General features: G+C 36.3%; 1 protein-coding gene and 1 pseudogene across 7 annotated transcripts in view; both read right to left on the reverse strand.

Moving 5' to 3' along the window:
- Window positions 1–1,376: 1,376 nt before the first annotated feature.
- On the reverse strand, window positions 1,377–3,743 carry LOC122489004 (annotated as a pseudogene).
- A 1,308-nt stretch (window positions 3,744–5,051) lies between these two features.
- Window positions 5,052–24,572, reverse strand: part of HACE1 (HECT domain and ankyrin repeat containing E3 ubiquitin protein ligase 1) — a 122,843-nt gene continuing 103,322 nt past the window's right edge. For 5 of the 7 annotated variants that reach the window (XM_043592018.1, XM_043592019.1, XM_043592022.1 and 2 more), the window contains 4 exons: window positions 19,324–19,422; window positions 18,963–19,033; window positions 6,336–6,449; window positions 5,052–5,783 (listed from right to left, as the gene is read on the reverse strand). In XM_043592018.1, the coding sequence (XP_043447953.1) occupies window positions 5,681–5,783; window positions 6,336–6,449; window positions 18,963–19,033; window positions 19,324–19,422 (387 nt within the window). In that variant the 3' untranslated portion in view covers window positions 5,052–5,680. Of the gene's footprint in view, window positions 5,784–6,335; window positions 6,450–12,871; window positions 12,996–18,962; window positions 19,034–19,323; window positions 19,423–24,572 lie in introns of those variants that run through there. The other 2 variants (XM_043592020.1, XR_006299010.1) reach the window with 2 other exon arrangements.

Genomic DNA, 24,572 nt, shown 5'->3' on the forward strand with positions numbered 1-24,572 from the left:
CGTTTTTGGAAAACTTTGTAAATGGAAGCAAGGTTTCTAGTTTAACCCATAAGGGCATAAATAATTGTTGATATACCTGAACTATATAATATTAAATGCTCAACTTATATATAGGTCCTGAGAATGGGGCTTGGGTGATATTGATGAGTCTCCTCCCCTGTTCTTGGAAAGACTAGAAGTAAGCAATGATTAAAATTGATTTACCTTTATCACACCCTTCTACCTCTCTAACTTTTTACACTCTGATAGAGCACACAGCCCTAATCATGCTGCTGAAACAATCCTATCCAGTCCTACCTACCATCAGTTTCAACAGCACTTCCTTGAACCTTTAAATAGTAATTTCACAACTGTGAAGCAGTTGATGGATATTTCAACAAATAACCCAGACAACATTACCACTCCTAAAGTAGAACTAGTGTTGAAAGAGACTGTTACTTATACAAGCAAAAATATTAGAATATTTAAAATATTAAAACTTATACAAGCAAAAATATGAGAAACCTCTTAAAAATTTTACAGAGATGGTCAAATAAATTGATACATTGATACGACTATTATGCCAACGTTTAAAAAATGTTTACAAATAAGTTGTAATGACATGGCAATTGTATAAAATAAAATGCTAAATAATTAAAAATGATACGTGCTATGTTCTTTATGAGCTCAAGTATTGAAAAAATGTATTAAGACTAGGAGCTAATAAAATTGTTGGGTAGACGACTTGTAATTTATGGCTTTTCCCAAGTGAGTACATGAATCCATGCTTTCCAGATTTTCCCATACCAGTAAGTGCTATTTAAAAAAAAAAAAAAAAGAGGAAAATCAAGGGAAAAAAGTATAAATTCAAATAAATCTCTAATAGGTAGAATTTTAGAGAGCTATAAACAGTGCTAATTAACAGGGAACGTGGAAATAGAGTTTTGTGAGCAAAAGAGCATTCCTTTGTTTGCAAAAGAGTTTAATTAGGAGACTTGTGTGTGTGTGTGTGTGTCTTAATTGAAAGTCCCTTACTGATCCTGCTCCCATAAGAGGCTGCCACCCAAAGAAAAGGGGAGGGGGAACCAGGTGGTCAAGGAGGGGTCATCCCAACATTCCATTTACATAGAACTAAATAGACAAGCACAGAGTCACTACTGAGGTTAGAAGTTGGCAGCATGGGGGGGCGCCTGGGTGGCGCAGTCGGTTAAGCAGCTGACTTCGGCTCAGGTCATGATCTCACGGTCCGTGAGTTCGAGCCCCGCGTCGGGCTCTGTGCTGACAGCTCAGAGCCTGGAGCCTGTTTCAGATTCTGTGTCTCCCTCTCTCTGACCCTCCCCCCCCCCCCCCCCCCCCGTTCATGCTCTGTCTCTGTCTCAAAAACACACGTTAAAAAAAAAAAAAAGTTGGCAGCATGGGAAGAGGATAGAACAGGTGGGGAATTGGGAGTTCCATTAAAAAATCTCAGCCCCCTCCCAAACTGGGGTGCCTTGGAGGAACTTGGTCTGCTTCAACCCAAGAGGAATCAGAAGATCAAAGACGGTTTGGGAAGACCATAACTGTCAGGGATCGAGGGAGGAAGAAGGTCCAGGAGGTGAGGGGACTATTTGGGAAATGGGCTGAAGAGATGGCCATTCCCCTGCTGGGATCCCCCAGGCCCTCAGGTCTGGCAGGACAAAGGCAGCCTGCAACACCCATGGGCATGTCTGGGGCTGCCAGATTCTCCAGGGCAGGGGGCTTAAGGGGGCTTTCAAAGGCTTGCCCTCCCGGGAGATGTCAGCACTGCCCCCCAGCTTCTCTGCCAGGGGCCAGGGGTCCTCGACCTCCTCATAGCAGTTTACTTCTAATTCATGCTTGATCTCCATCAGCTTCTTCCTGGTGGCGTCCTTGGAGCTGACACAGATCATTTTACTCTTAAGGGGTGCACACAGGTGCACACCAAGTCTTAATCTTGCTCTCCTTGGTCTCAAAGGTTGTGTCGTAGAGGGCATAGCAGCTGTCCTTGTCTGGGAGCATCTTGACAAAGGTGGCATGGGGTCTACAGTCTGGCCCACATCAACTACCAGAATCTCCTTGCCCTCCTCCAGGATGATGTTCTTCTTGTCCTCGCCCAGGCAGAGGAGTACTGCCTCCTCTGGTGCTGGGGGCTTATGCACCTACCTTCATGTCACTGAACACTTTGATGACACCCTCAGAGACCACCACAGTGGAGGCCATGTTTCTGGAAGCAAAAGGGTGATAGCAAGGAGAGTCAGAAGAGAGAAGAGCCACTGCCACTGCCAGGATCTGACTGAAGGAGACTTATTTTAAATTAATCACATTATAAAACGGTAAGTTTTGTGGTTATAAAATATCACTTATTGCTATTGTTGTGGATTTTATAGATCCAATAAAACCTATTACTGATACTTGCTTCCCTTGAATAAAGATACTAGACATTTCTTTTTACATATACCACATAGAAAATAACACAGGCATGTGATTTAGACAAACAGGAAAAAAAGGTTATACAATGAAGGAGTCTTCATCCCATCTTACAAAGCTTTCCCACCTAGAGCAATAATCCATGGCCCAGAAATTGTTTCTGTGTAAAACTATCCCGTGTAAATTGTATTTATATGCTAATCACTCTTCTATACATCTTACCTCATTTAACATACCTTAGAAACATTTACGTACCAGTATTATACATGTATAAATCCATCTTATTCTTAGCAAATACTACTTAATATTCTCCTGGATGGCTGTAATTTATTAGGAACCCTTTACTAATGGACATTTACTGACAGACATTTAAATTATTTCCAGTTTACCTTTATAACAAGGCTTCAGGGAACATTCTTATATAAATATCTTTATGTACATGAACAAGATTACCTATGAGATAAATTCTTAGAATTGTTGAGTGAAAGAGTATATGTACATTTAAGAAATCTGATATTGCCAAATTGCCTTCCAAAGAATTTATACCAATTTACACTGCAGGGGAACATTTCCGATCACAACAGATTCCTTAAAGAAAACTCCAATGCTATCAATGGCCAGGAGGGTAACATGAATTAGTAAGGCAGGCTGGAGTAAGAAAATGGTCAACTGAAGAGCATATTCAGTCAATGAAAGAAGCAGCTTCAAGCCTACTATGCCTTCTAGAAATCTATGCCTAATATTGTTATTCCCTTGATGTCTCAAAAGCCTAAAATCTAGACTTATGCATGAAATCTCTAGATTTTTAAAATGTTGACAACTCATTACATTTCTAGAATCGGCAAGACAGACAAAACTGTGAGTGGCAATCATGTTCTGGGGTTCCAAACTGTGGCCTATGCTTTAAAGCCTTAATTTCCACCTCCACATCCAACAAAGACTGTCATGGCTTTACTTGGTGTGTAGTGTACAGTTTTAAAGCTGGGATTTCCTTAGATTCCATTTTGGCTTTAGATGAACAAGAAGATTTTATTAACAACATGGTCACTATTCCCTCAAAGTATTTGAACAACTTCATCTACTCTTGCCCAGATGTTTTTATTAATCAGTTTCTTACATTAGGGTCCTTTGCCCTACATGATTCTTCCTTTAGAGTGCTGTGTTCCTCTGTTTTCTTTGTTATATGGAACTACAACATGTATTAAAGGTTGAGTCATTTTCCTGTTAATCTTTTACCCGAAGGAGTTGAAAATCTCTAGTCATTTTTCTAAACTACTTTGCATTCAACATATCCATCTACTTACAGAAGAAATTATGGGAATAGAGTATATTAAAAAGACCTGCTGCCTCTTGCTTATTTTCAATCCACATAAAATATTTTATATAATAACTACATTCTTATAGTCAAAAATAAAGACAATATAAAAATATAAACCCTGAAATCACTAAATCTGTATCAAAAAATATTCAAATTCAGGGATAAAATACCATGAGATTTTTAATATTTTATTATCTCTTCTACATAAATAGTTGCAAAAGAACCAATCTGACAAAGCCAATATATTATATGATTATTAATGGAAATGAGTATTTGTAAAAATTATAATTATGAGCAATATAATTTTAATTATTTTTTAAGTTTATTTATTTTTGACAGAGATAGAGTGTGAGCATGAGCTGGGGAGGGCAGAGAGAGAGGGAGACACAGAATCCGAAGCAAGCTCCAGGCTCTGAGCTGTCAGCACAGAGCCTGACACGGGGGTCGAGCTCACAAACCATGAGATTATGACCTGGGCCGAAGTCAAATGCTTAACTGACTGAGCCACCCAGGCACCCCATAAGCAATGTAATTTTAAAGAGGTCAGTTATCTATTTAAAAACTCAGAAGGCAATGACCTCTTATACAGATGAATTTTGAAAATCAAAATTTTAAAATTAACTTTATTTATTGTAAATAAGCATGTGAGTCTTAATTTTAAAACTAATTATAATTTTTAAGAATTTCTAGTTTTAAAATTAATCTGCTGAGAGACTACACACACACACACACACACACACACACACACACACCCCTACAGTAACAAAAGAAAACTAAGACATATATTAAAGAAGCTTTATAATGTAGCGAAGTTTTCAATGTATACTGAAAACATGAGCGAAGCTGTTCATATGAGAAAATCTGCATGAGTCATTTTACCAACATTGATGCCAGTAGACAGTGTATTTTTAGTTTCCAAAGGCAAAGTTCTAAAGATTCTACATAGGCAAAGTTCTACAGATTCCTCTCTTAGCACTTCTAAATATGTGAGTGTTCTATGCTGTAACTACTCAAGTGTACCTTTTCAAAAGAAAACTCATAAGATCACCTTTAAAAGCCCAAAGCTCTGTATTAGGCATATGTCACTTGAACTCAACATTTTAACCATGAGAAACAAATAAGAAGTTCAAAATTACAAATTTAAATTGTAATCTGCACACTGGATTACTTCTTCCAATGTATCATCAGAACTCAGAGATAAAACAAAAGTAATGATGTGGTAAAATATTATATTTAATTTTACCTAAAATATAAATTAAAATAGGGCATAAGAAAAACGTTGAGACCATAATACATATATGGAAAAGTGACCACTGAAAGATGCAAATAATTCATACAATATAAGCTTTAATATATAAATTAAATGTCATTTCATCAGCTGTTAGTCACATCAGTCTAAACTTTATATATTAAAATATTAAAAAGCTAAAAAACATCATTGCAATATAGATTCAATATGGGAAAATACATATTTGTGGCTTTATACACAATCTAAATTAATCCATTCTATACAATAGTTGTCCAAAATATAAACGGCACTTTACATGCAATAGAACATACCAGGCTGGATGTCCTAATATAATTTAATATATAGGAAAATAAAGAGAAAACACCCTTTTAACAAGACAGTTATATAGTGTAGGTGGAATGTAGAATACGGTTTTGCCTTGACACGATCTTGGATACGAGTAAAGAAATATGAAAAAGGACAGTTTCTACTACTTTCAATTAGCATTTTTTAAATTGAAGACTACTGTGATTTTATATTTTCTAATTGTATCACAAAGAGAAAACAAAAAAAGGAAGCAGGGAGAGGAGGGTAGAAAGCGTCATCCTTTATGAATTTTAAACATCACCCCTGCCTGTGGGCTGCATTTAGGCTCCTTTTCTGTTGACAGTTTCCTAAATTATTTCTGCCACTTGGAACTGCGCATCAGTAATCAGACGAATTTTCCAGACTTAAGCCATTGTGTAACCATAGCTGCCACAGTGTAGTGCCACAAGAAGTCTGTCCTTGAGTATTTCTTTACTTGGGTATTCAGGTAACTTGAGCATGTTGATGCTTTAAAAGAAAAATATACCACCATTAAATAGGAAATCTATGAAATTTCTGATTGTTTTGTCTAGCAGTGAAAACACTACTCAAAATTAACATAAAACCACGCTCTAAATTTGCATTCAAATTGGAAAACCCTGAAGAAGTATTTAAAAAGACAAAAAAAAACAAAAAACAAAAAACTGCTGCATTGCAGTTTCCTTTAGCATGCAAATGTAGTGAAAGAAAATAAGTTCCTTTCAGCCTAAAATAAATAAGCAATAAGGGAATTTAGTTTGAAGTGATGGTGTAACTCAGTGATACTTATGACAGGATAACTTCAGTGATATGTGAACTACATTTAATTAAATTAAAGGTAGTTTCCCCAAATATTTTCCCTAGCACAAAAGGGAGAGGCAAGGAATTATGTTGGTACTTATTTATCAGCGATTCCAAAATGATGAAAGAGATTATTGTTGAGGTTTTCTTCTCAATGCAGCAGTACAATAGTTAGACCTTTAATTATTCAAAATTAATCAAAAACAATTCACAGCATTTAAAAAAAACAATTTAACATACCATGTGCTTGAAGTTGGTAGGAGATTTGGAGTATATGGCACAGCAGCAATTGTAAAGTTTTGCAGTCCACTTCCACCCATGATATTAGCAAATCCACCATGTGGGACCCTGGAACTAAGAGTTCGTATCTTAATAAACTAATCATGCAAGGAAAACCTTTGTGATACATATATTTCAACTGATCAGTTAGGGTAAGAATATATTCAACTATAGGATACTGACCAGGTAACATTTCTGGTTCTGCAAAACTCCCCAACTCATTATTAAAAGGTGCTTCATGGCCAGTTAGCAAGCTTCCACGGAGACAGTCCCGGAAATTTCTATAAGCCATACTATGCTTTCAATTGGCCATAGCACATACCTCTACTATTGTACATAGTGTCTCCCTACTAAACTGGGACTAATTTGAGGACCCAAATGTGTCATGTTTATATGACCCTGGGGTTAGCAAAATGACTGGCATCTAAGTAGATATTTGTTGAATACATGAATGTTTGCTTGATTAATTCAAGCAATAGAGAGGCTCTTAGAAATAATCCAAATGATTTCCCTATTTGTGAAAAATATCTAGGGTCTGATGGAGTTAAAAGCAGGCCACCCCAAAATATGCCACTTTGGCACACTGATTATTTTGAATTAAAGTTACTTAAAAACAACCAGTGCAAAAAGGACACTCTAACCTTCCCCTGTCTCCCTGAAAACAGGAAATAATTCTCACTTGTAAGAGGTACTCTCCCTGTACCAGGAGGTAAAGAAACATCCTATGACCAGAGATAGGGAATTCAGGGCTGTGAAGGTGTAGAAATAAACCTCATTACTTCTTCATCAATTTACTAACCCAAGCACAAACTCCTTTGTCTTTTTTTTAAATATATATAATTTATTGTCAAGTTGGCTAACACACATATGTGTATATACAGTGTGCTCTTGGTTTTGGGGGTAGATTCCTGTGATTCATCACTTACATATAATACCCAGTGCTCATCCCAACAAGTGTCCTCTTCAATGCCCATCACCCATTCCCCCCAAACCCCCATCAACCCTCAGTTTATTCTCTGTATTTAAGAGAATATGTATTCTCTTCTTTGTCTTTTCAATTCCTCAAACATTTATTGTCTCTTTGGTCTAAAAGGTGTAAAACCTGCCTACTTTGGTCACTTCTCTGAGACTCCTTTTTCTATGACCTCCAAAACATGTGAATTAAATTTGTTTCCCTCCCACCATTGATCTGTGTATATCAATTTAATTCTTAGGCCAAGCAGAATAACTTTGAGTGGTAAAGGTAAATTTTTCCTTCCTAATAGGTCAAAGTGATGAGGGAGCATGGTAAGCTGAGGGCAAAATACAGCTGGAACACCCCCCAGCCAGGTGGAATACGAGTGATATTCCTCGAACACTCCTGGCCACCCAAGAACAAAGGTTTAAGTGCTTGCCATGGTAATGTGAGAAACTAAGGCAAATGAGAAATTAAATTCTCTTACTGCCTATGCCCATTGACAAGTCCTTGAAACCAGCAGGGTGACCTCCCTCTAGGAGCTCAGCTGCCTGAAAGGATGACACTTTGCTAGGGGCAAAAGAGAGTCTTAGCTAAACATTGTCCCAACCTGGAGGATCCTGTAAGTCTACTTCCTTTATCTTAATTGCCCCAAGAGAGATGCTGGCAATCATACTCCAAGCTTATAGCCCCCCACCCCATATACATCTGAAGGGTCTCATGACTGAGGTTTTATTAAATGGTAATAAACGGTGTTTCCCTAGCAACAGCTAGTCCCTTGAGGTCCTAGAAACCTTGCTTCCAAAATACCTTAGAGGCTTACTCTATCCCTGAGCCCCTCTCCCAACCTGAGGATACATATTGAGTTACCATCAGGACCCCAGTGCAACTCTTCCTGCCCACAGGTATTGTCCCAGGGCTTTAATAACATCAGCTTTTTGCACCAAAAACATCTTCAAGATTCTTTCTTGGCCGTCTGCTCTGGACCAGCCCACCATCACCCCAAAACTTCATCAAAAGGGTTTTGGGTTTCACAGTAGGAAAACTAGAATATTCTTTACATTTCTGTTCCAAAGATTCAGAATATCAGACGTATTTATTTTTTAATGTCACCTAACATAACAACATCAGATTCAAATTGGAAAACCCTAACAAAATGCATAAACAGTACTAGAAAACTTAATCTTGAATACATGGCCATAGAGAATGTAATTACAACTTCCTAAATTCTATTGTTTACATTTGAAAGACAATTAGTATTTCAAATTAGCCTTTGATGTATCATGATTAGACAATCTGATCCTGTAAAACACTTTGTTAGTTTTTTGTTTAAAAAAACTTTTTTAATGTTTCTTTAGTTTTGAGAGAGAGAGAGCGACCGAGGCAGAGACAGAAAGACAGAATATGAGTGGGGGAATGGCAGAGAGAGGGAGACAATCTGAAGCAGGCTCCAGGCTCCAGGCTCTGAGCTGTCAGCACAGAGCCTGAAAGGCCTCAAACCAACAAACCGTGAGATCATGAGCTGAGGTGAAGTTGGACCCAGGCAACCCAACACTTTGTCATTTTAAAAATGAGATGCTGTAGTGCTTTTAGATAAATAAGAATGATGACAAAGAAATATTTAAGGTACAGGTAATTAAATGCATAGGCAGAAGTCTGACTAGTATTAAAAATGTTTTTTTAGGGGTGTCTGGGTGGCTCAGTCGGTTAAGCATCTAACTTTGGCTTGGGTCATGATCTCATGGTTCATAAATTCGAGCCCCACATCAGGTTCTCTGCTGTCAGCACAGAGCCCACTTTGGATCCTCTGTCCCTGTCTCTGTGCCTCTCCCCCACTTGCACTCTCTCTAGGTCTCTCTCAAAATAAATAAATAAACTTAAAAAAATTGTTTAAAAAATGTTTTCTAACATTGGATCCTGAGTACAATGCATAATTCAGTTTATTAAAAACAAAAAAAAGACCAAAAAAACCCCCAACTTGTTGAATCTCAAATAGCGAAAATAATCTTGAAAAAGAAGAACAAAGTCAGAGGTTTCACAGTTCCTGATCTCAAAACTTAAACTATAGAACGATGGTTATCAGAACAATGTGGTACTGGCATAAAGACAAACATACAGAAATAGAATAGACAACCCCAAAATAAACCCTTGCATATATGGCCAAATGCTTTTCAACTACTCAACTGGGAAAGGACAGTCTTTTCAACAAATTATGTTGGGAAAACTGGATATCCACTACCAAAAAATGAAGTTGAATTCTCACCTAATACTATACACAAAAATGAATTCAAAATGAATGAAAGATGAAAACATGAACCAAAACCACAAAATTTTTGGAAGAAAATAAAGAGGAAGAGCTTAACAACACTGGATTTGGCAATGATTTCTTGGATTTGACATCAAAAGCACAAACAAGAAAAGAAAAATAAGTAAGTTGGATTTCATCAAAATTAAAAACTTATCCACCAAAGGACACCATCAACACAGTGAGAAGGTACCCATAGACTGGGAGAGTATATTTTCAAATCATAAAACTCATAAGGAATTGATATCCAGAAAAATAAACAGAACTTCTAAACAACTCAACGAGAAACAATAAAAATCCAATTTAAAAATAGGGAAAGGACTCGAATAGACATTTCTCCAAAGAAGATATACAAATGGCTTATAAGAATATGAAAAGAGGGGCGCCTGGGTGGCGCAGTCGGTTAAGCGGCCGACTTCAGCCAGGTCACGATCTCGCGGTCCGTGAGTTCGAGCCCCGCGTCAGGCTCTGGGTTGATGGCTCGGAGCCTGGAGCCTGTTTCCAATTCTGTGTCTCCCTCTCTCTCTGTCCCTCCCCCGTTCATGCTTTGTCTCTCTCTGTCCCAAAAATAAATAAACGTTGAAAAAAAAAATTTAAAAAAAAAAAAAAAAAAAAGAATATGAAAAGATGCTCAATCAACATTACTAGTATTAGGGAAATGGAAACCAAAACCATAATCAGATATCATTTCATACACATTAGGATGACCATTTTAAAGAAAAAACACAAAAATGAAAAAAAACACACAAAAAGAACAAGCATTGGAAAGGATATGCAGAAAATGGAATCCTTATGCACTGCTGGTGGGAATGTAAAATTTACATCAGCTGTGGAAAACAGCATGGCTGTTTCTCAAAAAATAAAGATAGAATTACAATTTGTAGCCCAAAGTATTGAAAACAGAGACTGAAAAAGATTATTTGCACATCCATGTTGACAGCAGCATTATTCATGAAAGCCAAAAGGTGGAAGCAACTCAAGTGATCATCCATGGATGAAGGGGTAAGCAAAATGTGGTATACACATACACTGGAATATTATTCAGCCCTAAAAAGGACAGAAGTTCTGACATATGATCCAATGTAGATGAACCCTGAGGACACAATGCTGAGTGAAATAAGCCAGTCACAAAAGGACAAATGATGTATGGTTCCATTTATATGAAGTACCTACAGTAATCAAATTCATAGAGATAGAAAACAGAATGGTGGTTGCCTAGGGTGGCAGGGAAGGAGTATGAAGAATTAGTGTGTAACTGGTAGAGTTTCAGCTGAAAAGGATAAAGTTTGGGAGTTGGATGGTGGTGATGATTGCGCAATATGAATGCATTTACTGTCACAGAACTGTATACTTAAATGGTTACAATGTTAAGTTATATTATGTATTTTCTGTCATATACACTATAAAAAACTATGAATTTGCACCAGGATTTTATTTGAAGTTATAAATGATATGTATACATTGACAGGGGAAAAATAACAATCTAATATAAATAAATATCTAAGAATAGTTTCCTTTTATACCTGGGAAGTCATTTGGTTGCGATTAAATGCTTTACTGATTAAATGCCTTAGCTTACCTTAGAAATCCAAGTGAATACTAAAACATTCCTGAATATTTTATATTCCTGGCCTGTATCTTGTTAGAAAATACTAATGCATGAGCAATTTCTACTTAGGGCAAAAGAATAGCTAAAGAAACTTGGACTGAAATAAAATTCAACACTAATCTATGCATATTAACCTTTGCTTGAAAAATCAACAAATGCAACCAAAAATGAAAAGGGATAAGAAGCCAAGTTGTTCTCAATTTCCTGTAGAGGCAGAATTTATAAAAGTAAGTTCCAAATAGGCAAGAAAGAAGTCAAACTTTCACTATTCACAGACAGCATAATGCTCTATGTAGAAAACCCAAAAGAATCCACCAAAAAATTGCTAGAACTGACACACAAGTTCAGGAAATTTGCAAGATACAAAATCAACATACAGATATCTGCTGCATTTCTATACACCAATAATGAAGAAGCATAAAGAGAAATCAAGGAATCGATCCCATTTACAACTGCCCCCCAAAACCATAAGATACCTAGGAATAAACCTACCTAAAGAGGTAAAAGATCTGTACTCTGAAAACTAGAGAACACTTATGAAAGTAATTGAAGATGACACAGGGAATAGAAAAACATTCCATGCCCATGGACTGGAAGAACAAATACTGTTAAAATGTCTACTCTACCCAAAGCAATCTTCCCAATTTATTGCAATGCAATCCCTATTGAAATACCACCAGCATTTTTCAGAGAGCTAGAACAAACAAAAATTTGTACGGAACCACAAAAGCCAAATAGCCAAAGCAATCTTGAAAAAGTAAAGCAAAGCTGGAGACATCACAATTCCAGGCTGGCACAAAAACAGATACATAGATCAATGGAATAGAATAGAAAACCCAGAAATTGACCCACAACTTTATGCTCAACCAACCTTCAACAAAACAGGAAACAATATCCAATGGAAAAAAAGACAGTCTTTTCAATAAGCAGTATTGGGAAAACTGGACAGCAACAAGCAGAAGAATGAAACTGGACCACTTTTTTACACCATATACAGAAATAAATTCAAAATGGATGAAAGACCTACATGTGAGACAGGAAACCATCAACTCCTAGAGGAGAACAGAGGTAGCAACCTCTTTGACATCAGCTGAGTAACTTCTTACTAGATGCATTGCTGGAGGCAAGGGAAACAAAAGCAAACATGAACTACTGGGACTTCAAGATAAAAAGCTTCTGCACAGTGAAAGAAAAAATCAACAAAACTAAAAGGCGGCCTACAGAATGGGAGAAGATACTTGTAAATGGCATCTGATAAAGGTTAGTATCCAAAATCAATAAAGAACTTATCAAACCCAATACCCAAAAAACACTTAATCCAGTTAAGAAATGGGCAGAAGACATAAATAGATATTTTTTCAAAGAGAGCGTACAGATGGCTAACATGAAACATGTTAAGACACATGAAAATATGTTCAACATCATTCATCATCAGGGAAATACACATCAAAACCACGATGAGGGGTAGCTGGGTGACTCAGTTAAGTGTCTCTTTTTTTAATGTTTTTTTTTGAGACAGGGAGAGAGAGAGCCTGAGAGAGAAGGAGACAGAGGACCCAAAGCCGGCTCTGCGCTGACAGCAGAGAGCCCGTTGAGGGGCTCAAAATCATGAACCGTAAGATAATGACCTGAGTTGAAGTCGCTCAACCACCGACTGAGCCACCCAGGAGCCCCCTTAAGCATCTGACTCTTGATCTCAGCTCAGGTCTTGATCTCGGAGTCCTGAATTCAAGCCCATGCCCAGTGTGGCGCCTACTTACAAAAAAAAAAAAAAAAAGAAAGAAAGAAAAGAAAAAACCCATGATTAAGATACCACCTCACAACACCTGTCAGAATGGCTAAAATTAACACAGAAAACAACAGATGTTGGTGAGGGTGCGAAGAAATGGGATTGGTGGGAATGCAAACTGCAAATGCAGCCACTCTGGAAAACACTATGGAGTTTCCTCAAAAAGTTAAAAAGAGGGGGCACCTGGATGACTCAGTAGGTTAAGCATCTCATACTTTGTGAGTTCTAGCCCTGCATCAAGCTCTGTGCTGACAGTATTGAGCTTGCTTGAGATTTTCTCTCCCTCTCTCTCTCTCTCTCTCTCTCTCTCCCCCTCTCTCATTGCTCCTCCCCTGCTTACACATGCATTCACTCTCTCTCTCTCAAAATAAATTAACTTTAAAAAAAAAGAAAATAGTTGCATTAATTAAAAAAAAAAAAAGTTAAAAATGAAACTACCCTATGACCCAGCAACTGCACTACTAAGTATTTACGCAAAGGATACAAAAATACTGATTTGAAGGGGCACATGCACCCCAATGTTTATAGCTGCAGCATCAACAATAGCCAAATTATAGAGAGAGCCCAAATGTCCATCAGCTGATGAATGGATAAAGAAGATGTAGTATATATACAATAAATAATACTTAGCCATCAAAAAAGAATGAAATCGTGCCATTTGCAATGACATAAATGGAGCTAGAATAGAAAAAGGTAAGTACCATATGATTTCACTCTTCTGTGCAATTTATGAAATGAAACAGATAAACATAGGGTAAGGGGTCAAAAAAAAACGAGAGAGAAGCTAACCATAAGAGATTCTTAACTATAGAGAACAAATTGCGAGTTGATGGAGGGGAGGTGGCAGGTGATGGGCTAAATGGGTGATGGGCATTAAGGAGGGCACTTGTTCTGCTGAATACTGGGTGTTATATGTAAGTGAGGAATCACTAAATTCTACTCCTGAAATCAATATTACACTATATATTACCTAACTTGAATTTACATAAAATTTTGAAAAAAATTTTTAAAAAAGTAAGTATACCACTTTACCAGGATAGGATGAGAAAATGAGACTTGACAGTTTCTTACACAAATTAATACAAAGTATTTCAATATCAGAATAATTGAGCTAATGTTTTTCGTATTACTAAATTTTCAAAAATAAGCTTGAAAATCAGAAGATTCCCCAATTTTAAGATCTAAGCTAAAATTACACTGTAAACTGATATTCACAAACAATCTCTGAAACTACTCCTCTTCTTCTAAACTACAAACAAATATGACTGGGCAGCTTAAGCATGTATGAGAAAAATAAATGAAATGGTCTTTGAGTATTATGACACTTGGATTATACAATATAAAATTACAGTCAATGAAAATGACATAATACTTCTTTTTTATACACAAATTATTAAGTCTGATTTTCATTATTCTTAAACAGTAAGAAACACAAGAGTAAGACATTTAATTAAGACAGTCTAATAGACCAACAAAATAATGTTATACCATAAAAATATTAAAAAAAATTTTTTTAATGTTTATTTTTTTATTTTTGAGGAAGAGAGAGAGAGACAGAGAAGAGACAGGGCATGAGCATGGAAGGGGCAGTAGAGAGAGAGAGACACAGAATCTGAAGCAGGCTCCAGGTTCCGAGCTGTCAGCACAGAGCCTAATGCGAGCCTCGAACTCACAAACTGTGAGATTGTGACCTGAGCCGAAGTGGGATGTTCAACCAACTGAGCCACCCAGGTGCCCCACCATAAAAATATTAAAAATTATTTTGTACTGATTTTTGCATCTAGTAATTGGAACGCATTTGACATTTCACTGAGGTTGCACTAAACTATACTATGTATGTAGAGAAAGAAATATATCTAAATATAAACAAATAGATAAGCAGAATTTTCGAAACACTGCTGAAGAAAAAAATATATACATATATGTACACACACACACACTAAGTTTAGAAAGGCAAATGCTATACCTATGCTTGAGTCCAATATAAAAGAAAATTCAGGTTTAAAAAAACTTAGAACTTAACTCAGCCTGAATTCAAAACAAGGACTCTATGTAGACAGTATTGAAAGGTGGCTTCTTTAGCATGATGGTGAAGCTGAGCTCTCTGTTGTTCCCCTCAGCTTCTGTGGCTTCTATTTTTTACTCACATCCTTCAGTTCAAATGGATTCACATTTTTTACTCACATCCTCAGTTCAAATGGATTCACATGTTACACTTCATGACCAGTTAAATAATAAACAGTGCAATCCTTTTCAGTACTGCTAACAATGATTATGCTATTGAACTGGGATGATGCACTCTGACACCAAGTGGTTTTTATTCTACAAGAGCACAACTTAACAGACATTTTTAGTACCAGAAAACTTGAGTAGACTCTTATCTGCACTTTAAATCACACCAACCAAATCATGGTGTGTGTTTTGGGGAGAGGGGATGTAATAATAATTAAATAGTGCTTCAATATAAATCATTTTGAAAATAATAAGAGCTCTACCTCACAACATAAAACAAAGTCCAGATGATTTAAAAATTAGAATGTAAAATAAAAAGTTACAGAAAAAAATGCTGATAAACATATATATCAAATCTTGGGAGTGGGGAAGGATTTAAAAAACCAAAAGGAAAGGTATTGATAATGAACTTACAAAATTAATTTGATTTTATAAATGTTATAAAGTAAATTTATAACTTTTTTAAACTACATGGAAATCTGTATATTTACCTTTATGAAATTAAATGGCAAACAATAAACTGGAAAAAGTATTTGCAGCGTTGATGTCTCATATAAAGAACATTTAAGGGGCGCCTGGGTGGCGCAGTCGGTTAAGCGTCCGACTTCAGCCAGGTCACGATCTCACGGTCCTTGAGTTCGAGCCCCGCGTCGGGCTCTGGGCTGATGGCTCAGAGCCTGGAGCCTGTTTCCGATTCTGTGTCTCCCTCTCTCTCTGCCCCTCCCCCGTTCATGCTCTGTCTCTCTCTGTCCCAAAAATAAATAAACATTGAAAAAAAAAATTAAAAAAAAAAAAAAAAAGAACATTTAAAAATGAATTTTTCTTTTTTTAAGTTTATTTATTTATTTTGAGAGAGCAGAGGGGTGGGGGGGAAAAGGGGAAGCAGACAGAGAGAAGGCAAGGGCTAGGGTGAGGGAGAGAGGGAGAGAGAGAGGGAGAGAGGGAGAAAGAGAGAGAGAGAGAGAGAGAGACAAAGAGAGAGAGAGAATCTCAAGCAGGTTCTGCGCTGCGATCAAAGACCCTGATGTGGGCTTGAACTCATGAATGGCAAGATCATGACCCGAGCTGAAACCAAGAGTTGGACACTTAACCAACTGAGTCATCCAGGCGCCCCTAAAACTTAATTTTTGAAAACGACAATAGAATAATGCATACATTTAAGACAGGCAATTCACACAAAAATTACATAAATAAGGGGGTGCCTGGGTGGCTCAATTGTTGGTTAAGGGTCTGACTCTTGATTTCGGCCCAGATCATGGTCTCATGGTTTGTGAGTTCAAGCCCTGTGTCCTCTGCGCTGACAGCGTGGAGCTTGCTTGGGATTCTCTCTTTCCCTCTCTGCTCCTCCCCCGCTTGCAGGCACATACACACACTCTCTCAAAATAAACATTTAAAAAAATTATATAAATAACAAATTATATGAAAACGGAAATTATTACACCCTGTACTGATGCAGTAAATGGAACAGACCCTCTCATTACCTGTTGATGTGAATGAATACTGATAACTTTTTGAAGGGTAAATGAACAATATGTATCAGGTTATAAAAATTTACATACTTTCATATCCAAAAATTTCCCTTCTAAGAATTTATTCTATATAAATAATCAAACTGGCCCACAAATGTATAAGTGCAAGAATTCCTTATTTGTTCAGCATTATTCACAAGCAGGAAAATTACCAATTAAGGGAGGACAATACCAATTAAGGGAGGCCCATAAATTGCAGACGAGGTAGCCATGAAAAAAATTAGATCCATATATGGAACCATTAAAAAAAATTTTTTTTAATGTTTATTTATTTTTGAGAGAGAGAGAGAGAGAGAGAGAGAGAGAGAGAGAGTGCATGCATGCAAGCAGGAGGGGTACAGAGAGACGGAGACAGAAGTTCTAAAGCTGACAGCAGACAGCCCAATAGCTCAAACTCACAAACCAGGAGATCATGAAATGAGCTGAAGTCGGATGCTTAACCAACTGAGCCACCCAGGCACCCAGAACAATTTTTAATAATATATTCTTAATTTCAAAAGTTACAAAAGAAGAACAATGTTTCAATGTTTTTAAAAAGTAAAAATTTATGTATGTGGGAAAATTTCTAGAATCCCAGATACTGATATTAGAGGTGACTTTTTAAAATTGAAATTGCCTAACCCTCCTACGTAGAATATATAATTTTTTAAATTCTTTTTATTAAATTACTTTTTATTAAATCTTTGGGTATTTCTTGGCATTAAGAAGTAAAAAAAAAAAAACCAACTTTTTTCTGTTTTCTTTCATATCTTAAGTCTATAATCTGTGAATATTCATGGTGTTTTTTAAAGATTTTATTTTTAAGTAATCTCGACACCCAACACAGGGCTCAAACTTACAACCCCGAGAACAAGAGTCATATGCTCTCCCAACTGAGCCAGCCAGGTGCCCTTGAATATTCATGTTTTATTTATCATTTAAAAATAGACATATAATGTGATTCCAACTATTTTTCTAATTATATAGTTAAAAGACTTAGAAAATAGGGGTGCCCGGGTGGCTCAGTTAGTTAAGCATCTGACTTCGGCTCAGGTCATGATTTTACCATTTGTGAGTTCGAGCCCAGTGTAGGGCTCTGTGCTGACAGCTCAGAACCTGGAGCCTGCTTCAGATTCTGTGTCTCCCTCTCTCTCTGCCCCTCCCCTGCTCAAGCTCTGTCTCTCACTCTCTCAAAAATAAACAAACATTTAAAAAAATAAAAATAAACATTTTCAAAGACTTAGAAAATAAAGCAAAATGTTAATAGTATTATCTCTGAATAGTGGAATTACTTAATGGATTCTCATTTTCTTCTATCTATATTCTTCATTTTCCAAATTTTCTATAATGGTTATAGACTACTTTAAAAAAAAACTAGTGGACTTTAAATTACGTGTATATTTCATAGAGACATATAATCACAATTATGTTTTTAAAATGGCAGAAAAAATAGAAGTAAATACATCAAATTGTTTATAGTAGTTATTGCTGGCAAGGAGTGGTTTTCCTTATTTGTTCTCATTTTATGTGTGTTCCAACTTTCTTAGAAGAACCATGTACATTTATAATGGAACAAATGAACAATGTTTCCAATAACAGGAGGGCACAGATGAAATTCTAAGATACCAAGAAGGAAAATCAGATTTTTTTAAAACACCTTTCAGAAATATAAATTAAAGGAGGTTAAAATCATCTCGTTTTCTAGTATCCATGATATTTAATCAGTCCAAAAGTAGACTTTTCAAAGAAGTGTGGTATCACAAATTATTTTTTAGGCCATGTGTCTTGAGACTTTAAAATTTGATAAGAACTGTAGAAAAACTGCTGAGTGTGGGTATTACATATGTCAGGTATATGTGTCTGTCTGTTGTCCAGCAACACACAAATATTAAAAATTTGGCACTATCATTGACTTACCTATGGAATGAAAAGATTACCAAATTATAAAATACAATATATATGCTGACAGTCCTGATTGGAACAGCTTATTTTTTATACAGCAAATAAACATTTATTGAGCACTAGTTTATGTTTTATCTTTAGTAGCTAAACAAATCTTTGTTTAATACTGAAAACAGGAAAGGGAGGTGGAAACTGACAATTCAAAGTCATAATGCATTTTTGTTGTTTAAGTAATTAAATTTGGAACACATTAAGTTCTTTCCACATTAGCATATAAACACTTCTTACCTGCCAGTAACAAACTGCAAGAGAAGAACTCTCTCCTCTGGAGTAATGTCTTCCACAACTTCCCAAAACCACTAACAACAACAATGACAAAAAAAAAAAACCGAACTCACATTTCTGAGCAATTGTAGACTTCCTAATACCCGAGAAACATGCAATATTCATAAAGCATATTTTATTCTATGAAACTCATTTATCAAAAATGCTTTCATACAAAGCTTTCACATGCAATATCCCCATGAGAGGAGTTTAGGGAAAATTTTTACTTTGTTAATTAATGTAGGTTTTCATCCAATAGTGCTGTAAAGCTTATAAAATTAAATGGCAAAACTTAACTTCATTCTAAGCTCTAGAGAGATTTTACCTGAATAACTGGATCTTCTCTTTCATAGCCACTTGTGTATTCTGTATTTCTTATCCAATCGCTCACATCAATTTCTGGCATGCCAGAGAGCAGTAGTTCCTTTGGGGAAGAAGAAAAGTATTTCATTAATCTTCATTAAGAAAAAAAGCTATTACATTTAAATAGTAAATTTGCCTTGATTAGAAACTAATCCCATGTAAAACTGATTTATTTTTGTGACAGTTTCTGCACGTCATCAATAACAAGTACTACATGGGAGAGAATTCTTCATCCTGATAATCTCAAATACTGCTGAGATGTGGAAATGTCTCCACACTGATATCTCACTAAAACATAAGAAGAGATAAATACATGAACACATATGCAGCAAGTTTACATTTGCAACAATTTTATGAATGTTATTATCTCTGGTAAATATGCCTATGTTTATTTTATGAATTTGTTAAATTCTGAAGAGACCATACTCTCAACATGTAAGTGACAACAAAGCCCTGAATAAATTCTGGGTTAAGCAAAGGAAAAGATCATCCAGAAACTCTAATCACTATGAAAAAGGAGTAATATAAAAAAAGGAGGTATAACAAAAATCGTCATTATGTGGAAAAAAACAACAAATTTAGGCCCGTGAAGAACTCTATTTTGGAATGATTCAAATCCTTTAACGTAAGCATTCCCCAGCGTAAGGGAAAAAGCAATTTTCCTAATGACAGTCTTTTTTTTTTTTTTTACATAAAGATCATCAAACAAAATATTAAGTAAATAAAAATGAAATTAAGAATGTCAAAAATATTTACCATTATGTTTTCTAAGAGAAAAGAGAACATGGAAAGAACTTGTCCATATGGCTCCATCAGCCCGTATCTCACAGTGGATGTATTTACATAGTCAGATAAGGCAGTGACTATACTACATTTAACTAAATACTGACAAGCCAAACAGCAGGGTTTGCTGTCACAGACATGGACAGAATGTGATTCAAAATCACATCTCCTAGAGCACACATCTGACTAGTAAAGAAGTGTGCTCTGAAGAAAATTAGTGAAGGTTAATATCAGATGGTATCTGACAACTCTTGGGAGTTTCTAAGATCTTTTCAGGGTCTGCAAGGTTCTCCCTTTTCCAACATATCTGAGGCCGGAATTTCTCTACACAGTTCAAGCAAACAACATATTACAATTGATTATATGCAGAAGCAGACATGAGAACCCAGTGTCTTCTATTAACCAGATAGTAAATATACTTACAAAAACACAAAACAATGCCACTCTTCCCACTACTTTTTAAAATTTTATTTTTTCTCGTGAAATGCCTTCAATTTTTTTTATTAGAAAAATTATAACCATTGAGGGGCGCCTGTGTGGCTCAGTCGGTTGAATGTCCGACTTCGGCTCAGGTCATGATCTCGCGATTAATGAGTTCAAGCCCTGCATCAGGCTCTGTCCTGACAGCTCCGAGCCTGGGGGCTGCTTCGGATTCTGTGTCTCCCTCTCTCTCTGCCCCTCGCCCACTCATGCTCTGTCTCTGTCTCTGTCTCAAAAATAAATAAACATTAAAAAAAATCACACTGAAAAAAGAGATCAAAACAAAATCACTATGAATTCGTCATCTAGCTTCAACAACCATCCAAACGTAACATAATTGTTTGCATCTTCACCCCTATGTTTGCTTATGCATTTTTAAAGAAATCCTAAGTGTTATGGCATTTCATTCCTAAGTATTTCATTATACATCTAAAACCACTATAGAATTTCCTTACCAAACCACATTGCAATATTACATAAAATACAATTAATCATGACTTCTTGAAACCATCTAATATTTGTTCATATAAATCGCCCTGACTACCTAGAAATGTCTTTTTATAATCAATTCATTTATTTTTTTAATATAATTTCTTGTCAAGTTAGCAAACATACAGTATATACAGCATGCTCTTGGTTTGGGGGTATCTTCCCACTATTTTTAACTTTATCCTGGAAAATGCAATTTTCAAAATATTTTTTATGTTAATATGTAATGGATCATTATTTCTATATTAAGAAAATATTTTATATTTTTGTTTTAATTTCAAATATAATAAATATCAATTAATATAACCCACATAAACAAAACTTTTGTTGTAAGTGTGTCCTGAAACCAAAAAGTTTGAGAACTGCTGATCTGAGATGTGTTTTAGTCCTCCTTCCCATAGTATTATAAAATACTTTTACTAGATGGACATTCTGGTTAGTCTCCATTTTAACATTCCAAATACATTCTCCACCTTTCTTTGTACTATTCTGTGCCCCTGGAGACCAATCCTTATAGACTGGTTCTCTTGCCTATCAGCTTTAGACTGGGTTCCATCCTTAGGAAACAGGCAGGAGTGTAGAGGTGAGGATATTTTCTGCTCCCACCTTGCTTCAGCCCATCTTTACGGTAGCCATGGACCCTCAATAATAGCTACTACCAGGTGGCCCTCATTGAGGACCAGGGTCCTCACATACAGTAGCCCCCCACTCTTACCCACAATTTCGCCTTCTATAGTCTCAGTTACCCATGGTCAACCGCAGTCCAGAACCAAATGACTCCCCTGACATACTGTCAGAAAGTCAGTAGTAGCCTAACGCTACTGCCTACATGATTTACCTCACTTCATCTCATCACATGGGCATTTTAACTGACGTCATCACAAGAAAAAGGATGAGTACAGCACAAGAAGATATTTTGAGAGAGAGACCACATTTTCAGGCATCTACTGGGGATAGTAGGATGGATTCCCTCTTGATAAGCGGGGACTACTATAATTCCTCCACCTGTCTCTTCAATTCTAAGGATGATAAGGCGATCCATGTTGCTAGTCTGTGGATGCCTCACCCTACTGCTGTTATTCTTAATACTGCTGCACCTCTATAGTAGCCCTTTTGTTAAAGTTTCTATTTGAACCATCTGGGGAAATTCTGTCCCCTGGCAAGATCCTGATACAGATCTTGCCAAAAGGGAGTGGGGATGAATTTTACACATTTTATACAAGCCATGAGAGTTTAATCCTCTTCCCTTCTAGACTGAAGATAAGCATTTAATAATATCAAGTATGCTTTCATTATTAATAATTATGAATAAAAATGACTGGGACTGTATTCTCTCAAGAAATTTAAATCATTTCATGAATATATTATTATGACTTTTGTGAAGAAGATGAAAGATCTTTATTATCCCATTTAACACCTAGGCAAAAAAAAGTTATTACACTGACTAAAAACAAGTAGATAAAATGGTAATTCCACAATAAAAAGAAGCAAGAAGATTTCAAATCCCAATCAATAATTTATTGCTTTTTAAAAAATATGACAGGGGTGCCTGGGTGGCTCAGTCAGTTAAACGTCCAACTCTTGGTTTCAGCTCTGGTCATGATCTCACGATTCATGGGTTCAAGTCCCACATGGGGCTGTGCCTGCTTAGGATTCTCTTCTCTCCCTTATTCTCTGTACCTCCCCTGCTCACTCACTCTCTCGCAAAATAAACATTTTTTAAAAATGGGAAAATAAATGAATTAATCCACTGGAAATTGGTATAACACATATAGCCCATACCAATGGTCAGAGACTGAGTCATGCAAATGTTCACAGCCCATTAGCTTACCTAGTATTCACATGGTTCAATGTTTTAATATTCTGGTACCATCATGGATAAGCAGCACAGTATGAAAGGACAGTCCCTCAGATATTTGGTAGGGATCCCTCAACTGTTATTGTATTATAAGTGTATAAATAATAGCAGTGTTGTCACTATTTGTTTTTTAATGTTTGTTTATTTTTGAGAGAGAGAGAGCGTGAGTGGGGAAGGAGCAGAGAGAGAGGGAAACACAGAATCCATAGCAGGCTCCAGGCTCTGAGCTGTCAGAAAAAGCTCGTGAACCACGAGACCATTACCTGAGCCAAAGTCAGACACTCAACCGAGCCACCCAGGTGCCCCAGAGTTGTCACTATTTTTGAACCTGATAATCATCTCTTGACTTGGAACTTGCATTCTGTCCACAGTGGATGAATACAACCTCAGTTCAGGACACTGACACTACCAGCTACCTTCCTATCACTAAAACTTTAGAATCTAACCTGTATCTTTTAACTCAGATGCACATCTAGCTCAAATGTTGGTGCCAACTTTTTAAAAAAGAGCTTCCTAACCCAGTGTAGCATAGCCCTTTCCCATAGAAGACATAAAGTCATACAAAAGGTTCTAAAAGTCCCATTTAGAACTCATGCCTCTGAGAGGCCGTCTGGCAATACTGATAAAGACAGACTGGGCTGTAGGTCACAGAACATGGGTTCCCAGCATGGCTCTAACACATACTCTATGAAGGAGCAAGTTCTGTACCTTCTTTGGCTTAGTTTTCCTCATCTGTAAAATAGTAATAGTAATACCTCAGGGGTCTGTTGTGAAAAAATTTTAAAGTTAATACATATAAAGTGCCTGGCAAATACTACAATTTTAATAATAATTTTCATCACTACATAAATTAGGATCATGCTGACAACACTGCTCTTCCCAAATAATCCCTCTATTTGAATCAGCTCAGTGGAATAAAGCCAGAATCTAACACAGAGTAGGAAACCAGACCTAACTCCCAACATAAAACCACTATAGAAAACTTAACAGTAACAGACCTAAATATGAAAGATAAAGGAATACAGATAAAGGAATAAAGGAAAAATAAAGATAAATAAATAAAGGAATAAAGGAAAAATAAAGGAAACAACCTTCATGACCTTGGAATAAGAAACACGTTCTTAAACACACAAAAAGAAAGACACAAAAAGGCTCCATTCATTAAACAAAGAAAAACCAAGTGATAAACCAAGCTGTGTTAAAACTAAAAGGTTTTATTCACAAAAGACACCAGAGTAGAAGACATTCACAATACAGATAAAAAAGGCTCCCAAAAGAATCCTATAAATCACTAACAAAAAAAAACCCAGAAAACATAATAGAAAAATGGACAAATTAGTTAAACTTCAAAAACAGAGTGCAAATGGCCAATGAACATACAAACACACTCAACTTCATCAGTCAGGGAAATGAAATACCACTACTGATCCACAAAAATGATAAAAATGAAAAAGAAAATATCAAATGCTAGCACAGATGTGTAATATCCAAAACTCTCACACCTACTGGTGGGAATGTAAACTGACACACACACCCTTGAACTATCTGCTAATACCTACTATAATAGAAAATGAACACCTGTATCCCAGCAATTCCACTCC

This window comes from Prionailurus bengalensis, chromosome B2 (assembly GCF_016509475.1).
Source record: "Prionailurus bengalensis isolate Pbe53 chromosome B2, Fcat_Pben_1.1_paternal_pri, whole genome shotgun sequence".
Taxonomy (NCBI): Eukaryota; Metazoa; Chordata; class Mammalia; order Carnivora; family Felidae; genus Prionailurus; species Prionailurus bengalensis.